Source organism: Alosa sapidissima, chromosome 21 (assembly GCF_018492685.1).
Source record: "Alosa sapidissima isolate fAloSap1 chromosome 21, fAloSap1.pri, whole genome shotgun sequence".
In the NCBI taxonomy this organism is placed as follows: Eukaryota; Metazoa; Chordata; class Actinopteri; order Clupeiformes; family Clupeidae; genus Alosa; species Alosa sapidissima.
The window spans coordinates 12,250,196-12,259,569 of record NC_055977.1 but is presented as its reverse complement, the minus strand read 5'-3'; the positions used below and the strand labels follow the sequence as shown (position 1 = coordinate 12,259,569).

Genomic DNA, 9,374 nt, shown 5'->3' with positions numbered 1-9,374 from the left:
AAATTAATGGCTACTAGGAGTTAAAATACTAATTGCAAAAAAATACATAAGTCAGAGAGCTCTATTTTCTAGTTAAGAAAAATGATCTTTTAGTATTTCCTTCATCTATGGTAAAAAAAAATGGTAAAAACAGAAACGACCTGACCCAGATGCTGCTCCAGGCCAAATTGTCTTTTCCCAATTTGGTTTACATTTGTTTTGTTACTCTTAGTTACATGTCTTATATTAAAAAAAAAAAAACACCAACATCATCAAAGACAGGGGACCACTGTACTGAAACCAGGACAGAACAGTATAAAGCTACACTGTATTGTACAACCAGTAGGACTATAAAGACAGTGGCAAAAGTGGGGTTAAAGTGGAAAAGGGGCATCATAAAAGATCTACTTATTACAAGTGTTGGGAGCGGGGGTGTTTGCCAGAGTGGATGTTCACTACTCGAGATAGGATGGTGTGTTAAACAACAGAAGAGTGTTGAGGGGGAAAAGGGGGAGTAGGGGCAGGGCACACACAGGGGCTGGGTGGCCTAGGAGGAGTGCAGGAAGCGATTGAAGGCGTTGTAGGCAGACTCCAGGTCGAAGAGCATCTGCCGCACCTGCGAGTCATCCAGTTCATCAGAGGCAGACATGCTGCTCAAAGTCGTCAGCCTGGAATATAATACACCTCCATTAGAAAGGGATTTATACAAGGCCTTCAAAACAGAGACCAATGTTAAGTTCATATTTACTAAGGCACAGCATATCAAGTATATCGAGTAAGATACTTGACATACTACAATTTGGTGAAAAAAATATGGGATTGCCTTTTATTGATTTATGATATCATCAGTGAGAGAATATAAATTAATATGTGATCTTATTTACCATGGTGTTTGCCAGAGAGTGTCATTTGAGAACTTTTTAAAAAAGCAAAGGCAAAGACAATAGAAATGTCAGAGAGAGATCTTTACATTGACACAGCGTAAAAGCAACACGTACCATAAAAGGTCTGAGTTCATTTCAGTGATTGGCAGGCTCTGTTCAAGCAAGTCAACAAGCAAGTGTGCCTTTTGACAGTAAGGTGCTGCCTAACCTTGTGAGGGTAGAATGAGGCTAACTATTAACAGCGGCCAGCAAACAATTACAGCTGGACATTGAAAATCTCATATTAAGCTTTGTGACAATGGGTGGGGACACCTCTTCAACAAAGTTAAAAAAAAAAGGATTAGTCACCTAAAGTTTTTTTGCATTATACTCAGATATGCATTATACAACTCAGAACTATTTCATAACTTTTGCACCCAGGTTAATTATGAACATCATCCACATGATGTTTAAAAACTGTTTATAGTTTTATCCTAGACAGTTAGGTGTCCTAGCCACACTTCATACCTCATCTCAGCAAACTTATAGACAAGAGGCCCTCTGCTTTTAAGCCCACACATTCTGACCAACCAGTTAGCAGCAATGAAAGACAGTGTTGCTCACTTGCAACACCACAACATCACATAGTATATGGACCGCAGACTAAACCAATGGTCAGACATCTGATAACGCCTGGCCGGTCGATGACCATCTAGATTCAAGATTCTAGACTGTAGCTCCAGTCAGTGCGGTGTGCACAGCTCTGCCTACATCTGTGGACCTCCATCAATTAGTTTACTGCAGAATCAACATGCTGAATCTGTATCTGAGCTGTTGAGAAAAAGGTTGCTCTAATTGGCTGTTTAGCCTGTCTGTTGTGGCGAAGAAGTATGGTGTAATCATCCGATATTCCATAGACACAATCCTGGTAGTTAGCATCTTGCCTCTGGATCTAACAACACAGTGTCACCTTTTTTCTCCTCAGCCTCTTTCTTACCTCCACAACCAAAAGACCCAGGACTGACAATACCGTCAAACATATTCTTGATTAGAATTATATACAGATAAGAACAAAATGATTCATACCCCTGGCAAATATTGATGTGGATTTTGTCTTTATCAATATATTTGTTCTGACTGAAAATGACACTGCCACATGCCAAAAGGTGCAAGACAATGTGGTAGAAATATGAAATCAGAAAAATAAATATTTTCATCTTTAACATTTTTATGAAAAATTGTGTGTCCAAAATTATTCATACCCTTTTTAAATAATCAATGGAAACATCTTTATTTGCCATCACAGCTCTCAAAATGGTTCTTAGCGTCTCCACAATGATTCTAGACCACATCTTTTTAGCAGCAATCCAGGTTTTTAGGCAGGAACGATTCTTTGCCATCACTCTGGACTTGTGCTCACTTTTTTTATAGACTGAGGTCTGGACTCTGGCTGGAATTAAACCCCAATGACACCATGTCGATTTCAAGTGTTGGGGTGAGAAAATTATTATTTTGGGATGTTTTTCAACCATTTTGATTTTTTCCAGAGCTGTATATATTAGGCACTGTCTTTGAGCTGTGAGCAAGAGTTGTATGCAAATTGTAAACCAGCACTGCTCTGTTTACAATTTGTTTATATGCACCTGCATAACCGCATATTGCACTAGCAGCAGAATGAAGCCAATGTGCTAGTGGACGGTGGTCGTTTCTGTATATGTAGTAGTGAAACTTTTTACCGCCCACAAAGGCAACACAAAGCGACCCAACAGGACTCAACATACAATCGGCATCGCAGCATGTGCTTTGAAGTCAGCTAAGTGTACATTTATCTTTAGCCTTTACAAAGCTTTTGTAGGATCGACATCTTGAAGACATCTCACTTTGAAAGAGATTTGCCTAACTTTTCAGAGTTCCATAGAGTGTGACATCTACATCTGCACAGGTGCTGTGGGAAAGCCCCTGGTTTGCCAGAGGGCTTGGGGGGGGGGGGGGGCTTACCAAAGGCTGACTTTATCCTTGGCCTCAGAGTCTGGGGGCATGTTACTCATCCTGTTCATGGTCTCCATCAGCTCCCTCAGGTCAGGCTGGATCTAAGCAGATCATTTGAAACGGTTTAATTACACCATTGACATAGCTATAGCAATTAAAGAGATTTTGGAATCTGTTAAAGTCTAACTACCACATCTTATGTTGAAAACTTGCCTTCATAATCCATACTATTCCATATTGCAACAGTATCAGATTATTTAATTTTATAATCTACACCCAAATACACCAAGAGATGCTTTACCTCATCCATGGCTCTGATCTCAAGACGCAGCTTATCCATCACTGTGATGAAGAGCTGGAGGAGAAGGAGAGGCGAGGCGAGAGGTACACATATTTACACATACATACATGCATATACTGGTTTTCTTTAAGGTACTGCACTTAAATACAATCCAGTGTCACTTTAGTCAGGCAGCCAAAAGGCTCTACTGCTGAGCCAGCCCATGCCATGCCCACTCGCTGGGGAGCTGAGGTGCTTCTTGGCACAGTTAAAGCCTGAAGCACTTAGGATCATCAGCATGATGCATGGCAGAGTGAAACTGATCAGCCAACTTTCGATAACGGGAAGGTTTCTAATGGAATTGCTGGAATTAAATGCTGTACTGGACAGCCAGGCTGGCTCTCTTCCAAGCATATCCATTCATCCTAAATGAGAGTAAATGCCATGAAGACACTCCCACTCTTTCTTTCAGGACAGCCAGAGAGAGGAGTGGTAGAACATACAGAGACTATATCTGCAATGCAGCGATTCAGGTTGCCCTTGTCATCCTTGATGGTGATTGGTCGGTCCTCCTTGATTCTTTCCATGGCTAGTGGACAGTCAAGCTGTAGAAAGTATGAAGTAAATGAGCAACACTTACTATAATACATATGTGAAATATAAAATAGTAACTAGCATATACAGACTATATAAACCAGACTGTAAAAAAGTTATTAAATGTGATTGCCAGCAAATTATAATCTAAAATTACTAAATTTTCTATGACATATTACTACTGTGAAAACTGGGCAACTCACTCTGTACTTTCTGCAAAAGTCATCAATGGATCCCACATCAGAGCCCTGGACCTGTTTGAATGCAGCTTTGTACTGCACCAGTAGTCTGGAACATGCTGCAGTGTATCTGAACAAATAGAAAGAACATCAGTTCTACTTACCACTTATCCAGTGCATTTACATTATGTTACATATGCAACTCACAGCATCATTTTCCAAATAACATATATGGTATAAATAAAAAATCTGCAGAGAAATAACCAGGGTTCACACTCTAAGTCAAATGTAAAATTCCATGACTTTTCCCTGACAAAAATAACTGAATTTGCATGACCTAGCCTACTTACATAATGAATGGTACCTACCAAAAATTTCAGAGCAGCCACATAGCATTCTAAAATCTTTTACTTTCTTTTATAGTGGGAAATGAATAAATGGGCATTGAAAAAAACAAAGTAGGGCTAACCACTACCACTAAATCAAGCAGTAATGGAAAATGCTAATAACCCGATGAACACTAATGCTGCATGGAAATATACTTTGTTCATGTATTTTGTGTAGTAAATGTTAAACTGCTACAATGTCATTCCCTGATATTCCCTGATTTTGCAACAAATTATATTTTTAATTGATAAAAATTTGCTGACTTGTGTCTAGAATAGACTTTATTCAACTTCCATGATATTCCAAAAATTCCATGACCATGGGAACTCTGAATACTGTTCATGAACAGGTCATGAGTGAAAGAGTCACAGTGGATGACACTCACTCATTTGGAGTGACACAGTCTTTGATGTATGCCTTCTCAAGAGCTTGGAGGGTCTTCACGACTGCAAACAGCTCTGCCATGTTATCAAACCTAGAGAGAGAAAAAGAGAGAAGGCATGCACACATAATATTTAATATTTTTATTTAAAGTTGTTTTCATTTTGACGTTTTCACAGTATTTCTTTCCATTCATTATTTTGTATTATAAACTGATTTGGAAGAGCAATTTCCTTACTTTTCTCTTTCTCTGGCATTTTTATACAGCTTCACTTCCTGTTGAAAAAATCACCATGTTAGACTTAATTAGCATCTAAACTCACTCACATTATCAAAATATTTAATACGATCATTGCAGGGTTGGACTCATACTTGACATTTCAATTCAACAAAAAAGAACACAGTCCTAACAACTGATATTGAACAGATTTAAAATCTGAACTATACATAATTCCCATTATTCCCATTAAATTGTAACTGTAAGCAAGCAGCAGGAACAGACTAATTTTACAAGATCAGATTAGATTGGACAAAACATGATCACTTACTTCATACAACTCTGGTTTATTGGCTGGGGCTTCAAACAAGGGAAATGGAGTGAGGAAACAAGAGATAATAGTAACAAAAAATTAATTAAAGCAGCAGTATACTCTATAGCAACCATACGAAACAACTTGCAATAACAACAGCATAGGTGGCACCAACACAAGACATTGTGAAAATGGAAAATTAATGCCTTAAAACCATGGAATGTTATTGTTAAATCACTAACTTCTCACTGCATCATAGCACGTGTCTTTGTTCTGCTGGCTTCAAAGAACTCACCTCCTCCCATTCCTCCTGAGGCAGGTATGCCATGAAACATGATGTCACTCCAAAATCTCCCAAAGGATGACTACACAAAAACATTCAGAGATGACAGTGATTAACAGGATATTACTCTAAGATAACTTACCTGACATATAATAGTACAATAACAAGATAAACAATAAAACCCCCTTAACCAAGCTTTATCTCGATATAGATTAAGATACTCAATTAAAAAAAGGTTTACTGTCACCACTTCCGGGAAAAAACACCCATTACAGTAACTTAGCTAGCTAGTTGGGCAAAATTGAGATAGTTCCTCGGACGACTTGGTGATGGCATGATTGCAGTAATGTTCCATTGTAATGAAAACAACTTTCAGTAGCACAAACACTGTAAAAAAATACTCACAGATGGAATTCTTTACAGTGTAACGTTATACTTACAGCCAAGCTAGCAAGCTAACATCCAACATAAGGTAAACGGAGATCAAGTGGAACAAATGTAAGCATATTTATCAAGGATCTTTAACATTCCGCTACATTTATATCAGGGATATACATTTAGGGTTATGTTACTGTCAGTGAAGTTGACAAGTTAGTGATTTCAGCTAACCAATTGGTCGACATCGTTAGCTAGCAAGCTATCCTGCTAAGCTTCCGAGCTAGCCAGCTATACCTTTGTTATTTGGTGGTCCGAGTTATCTGAACAATAACATTAAAGTAACGTTTGATCTCCGAGATAATACATGTCATATAGATACGAAACTATTTAATATAGTTGAATTTATATGATAATATTAAGGATCTAGGCGTTTGAAAGCGAACGAAATGTACAAATCACTCACCTCAAGCAACAATGTTGACGACACATCAATACATGCGTCGCAAGTGAAACACGTCAAAATAGTGGGCGAACCCTTTGTTTAGTATGTATTTTCACTGTTTATATTTTTGTATCTAGCGTAATATACGGCATGTATACACGTATTTAAAGAAATCTGGACATAGACATGTAATAGAATTGTATAATAATCGCAAATTACATGATTCATTTTGTTTGGCATCAGGGAGCAGGGCATGGTTGCCATGACTGAAATACGTTCATATTCTCCTACTTTGTTTTATATAGATCAGCTAAGTGCAGTTTATCCTCACATTACATAGCATTAAAATATTTTCGTAGCTTATGAGTATACATTACTTATGTCTGTGGGTACTCTTGCAATTGTTCTATTCAGCTTAATTTCTGAAATTATTCACCAACACTAAATCAGAATACCTGGCAACCCAAGCATTATTCAAAGAGAAGCGCGCGCGACAACGAAGAGTAGTCGAGTTGTTGTTGACCAGCTAATAACTCTAACTTCTAGAATCTAATATCTTCAGTAGAATGGTGTAATTCGGATAGTGTTTTTTAGTAAGCGTAGCTCTGTTTCCGTTACTTATCTGGTGCTAACGTTATACTTTATACGTTTGAGAGTTACTTTAGTTCACGCTGCTTATTAGTAGCTAACAGCCGAAAGGACTTTGGTAATACCATAGCTATTAACTTAGCAGTCGCGAAGTGTTGTGACTGTTTGGATATCAAACTCCTTTGGTGGACAGAACACCTTTCCAACGTAAACGAAATTACGTTTCGCAGCATTTTACTCGAACACAAAAGCATCAATGTCTTCACCACATAACTGCTGTGAAGTTTGGATTGACACGACAGAACTAAGAGAAAAGAAACGGGAGAAACGGGTATTATAAATAAGTCACATGAAATGTAACACTAGCCTACCTTACATAGCATTAATGTTCTGTACTTATTAATTATTACAAACACTGATGTGGTGACCAAGCTTTACAAACTGCATGTGCAATGAAAATTAAGTCTTGACCTTCGCTTCGGAATCCATTGGCCAACCGATGGATATCAGTATCAATATTGTGGTTGAACATGTACAAATGTCTAGATCTTGCTTTCGATGCTTATGTATGGGGTAACTTTAATTATTCTTTCCCAGAAACGACAGACGCGTCCTATATCTAAACTTCTTAACCCTCTGGCTCGTTGTGGAGGTTACAGTGTGGCAGTGGCGCTCAATTTCACGCAGACTGTACACGCCATGCCTGCGACCAAACAGAGCACCATATCCTCGTTCTTTAGCCCTCAGCGCAAAGGTGAGTGAAGAGAAAAGATCAGAGATGGTAAATTCTGACTTTATTTTATGAGTGTCATCTTAATGGATGTTGCCCTTTCCATAGATGCTGAAAAGAAGCCAACTTTACCTCCGGAGCCGTGTATGAATGCATCAGACACAGTCCCCATAAAATCTGCGGAGAGACAGTCAGTAACAGATTTTGGATGTCAGACCTCTATGAAGACCTCTGACACCATTTTTGAACGTGACATATCTGAAATGACAAGTTCCAGAGATGTTGGTGGGCAATCAGTTCATTTATGTGAAAAAGACCATCTCATGTATTCTGGTAACTGGAAAAAAGAGCAGACCTTCCTGCATTTAATCAGAGGATGTGAGTCTGATGAAGAAGTTGAAGAACCTGAGGGGAAGAGAAGGCTTTCTGAACTCTGTTCCATCCCTGAATCAGCAGGTAAACAAACACCAGTCCAGTGCCTGCCTATTCCTGAAACATTGTCCCTGAGCCAATGGGAGCACAATACCCAGGACTCCCAGTGCCTCAAGACCTTACATCAAAGAAATGTCCCAGTAAGAGAAGATAGTGTATTTAGTGTGTCCCAGATGAGTGAGAGGGATTTCAGGGCTCAGATGCCCCTTGCTGAGCACACCTCAACTCAGAGAAAGGTCTGTTCCCCCTTGCGCTCACCTGCTAAGAATACAGGGAAAGAGAACTGCCCATCTAGTACAGCTAGGTGGCAGGATTTGGGAAGGAGTCGATCACCACTAAAGAGGAGACCTCTGTCACCCAGCAGCGCTGCAGCTAAATCTAGGCCATTGGAGACTAAGTGTTCGTCACCTCGGAGATCAGTCTTTAAAGTTGCTCAGAAGGAGTTTGAAACAGACAGCATGGCCTCACTCTTCACACAGGACTCTCAGGGCTTCCGTGTGATCGCCCACAGAAACCACCGATCGTGGAGCCCTTTGAAGGACTGGACTAATAATTCCAGTCGGGGTGGTGGCTTGAAGGGATCATCTGACGAAGACACCGATCAAGATTTGGAAGCAGAGATGCTGTTCACCCAAGACTCCCAGGGAAATATGGTTATAAAGCACTGAGCAAGCTCCAAACAGAGCTGTATGAATAATCTGTGTATTTTAGTACTTGTTTGGATTTTTTAAACCTTTTTTTCATTGTATTGTGAAGTGATACATTTTCATCCCAGTATGTCATATTTTTGCCTGTATAGATTGTGTCTATACTCTATACCTCTCATACCTCATCTTCAAACATGCACTTTCATCTTAAAAATAAAAATAATCAAATCAATGCACACAATGTATTTGAAAGAGATGCACTAGCAAGTGCATTTTCAATTACCAGCACTAATCAGTGTAATGTGAAATACAGTGTTTATCAAGGCTGATGTATTTCATGTTTTCAATGTGCAATAAAGCATACTTTACATGGGAATTTTTCCATAGTAACAGTTGTATGTAGAATAGTGTGTCAAAATGACCTGCATTTTTCAATGTATTGACATAGTGACTCACTGTACCTGTGTTATGTCATTAATATTTAGAGATCCAAATCTTATGACACTTTTTTATTTTGAAAAATAGGGGTTAAACATTTTACAGTTGTTTGTAGATAACTCATTTGGATCTAACATGTCAATATCTGGCTATATCCAGTCATGTTTCAGATTACCAAAAATATGATATATGGAAATAAAGCATTTCTGTACATTGAAGTACTACTGTGTGCACACTTACACTTATTAAGGCAT

General features: G+C 38.8%; 2 protein-coding genes across 3 annotated transcripts; one reads left to right on the top strand and one right to left on the bottom strand.

The window, feature by feature from the left end:
- Positions 1-210: 210 nt before the first annotated feature.
- On the bottom strand, positions 211-6,735 carry vps28 (VPS28 subunit of ESCRT-I). Of its 2 annotated transcripts, none has more exons than XM_042075745.1 (10): positions 6,663-6,735; positions 5,478-5,547; positions 5,201-5,229; positions 4,891-4,928; positions 4,657-4,746; positions 3,909-4,014; positions 3,615-3,716; positions 3,133-3,186; positions 2,841-2,932; positions 211-647 (listed from the first exon to the last, which is right to left on the bottom strand). In XM_042075745.1, exons 2-10 carry the CDS (start codon positions 5,515-5,517, stop codon positions 527-529), a joined length of 672 nt encoding a protein of 223 aa, XP_041931679.1. In that variant the 5' UTR covers positions 5,518-5,547; positions 6,663-6,735; the 3' UTR covers positions 211-526. The 2 variants fall into 2 exon arrangements, with proteins under 2 accessions (XP_041931679.1, XP_041931678.1); XM_042075744.1 differs by lacking the exon at positions 6,663-6,735 and adding an exon at positions 6,307-6,451.
- Positions 6,736-6,757: 22 nt separating this feature from the next.
- LOC121695175 lies at positions 6,758-9,341 on the top strand. The gene is made up of 3 exons (XM_042075742.1): positions 6,758-7,204; positions 7,471-7,627; positions 7,712-9,341. The coding sequence occupies exons 1-3, from the start codon at positions 7,130-7,132 to the stop codon at positions 8,701-8,703; spliced, it is 1,224 nt and encodes a 407-aa protein (XP_041931676.1). The 5' UTR covers positions 6,758-7,129; the 3' UTR covers positions 8,704-9,341.
- The last annotated feature ends 33 nt before the right edge of the window (positions 9,342-9,374 follow it).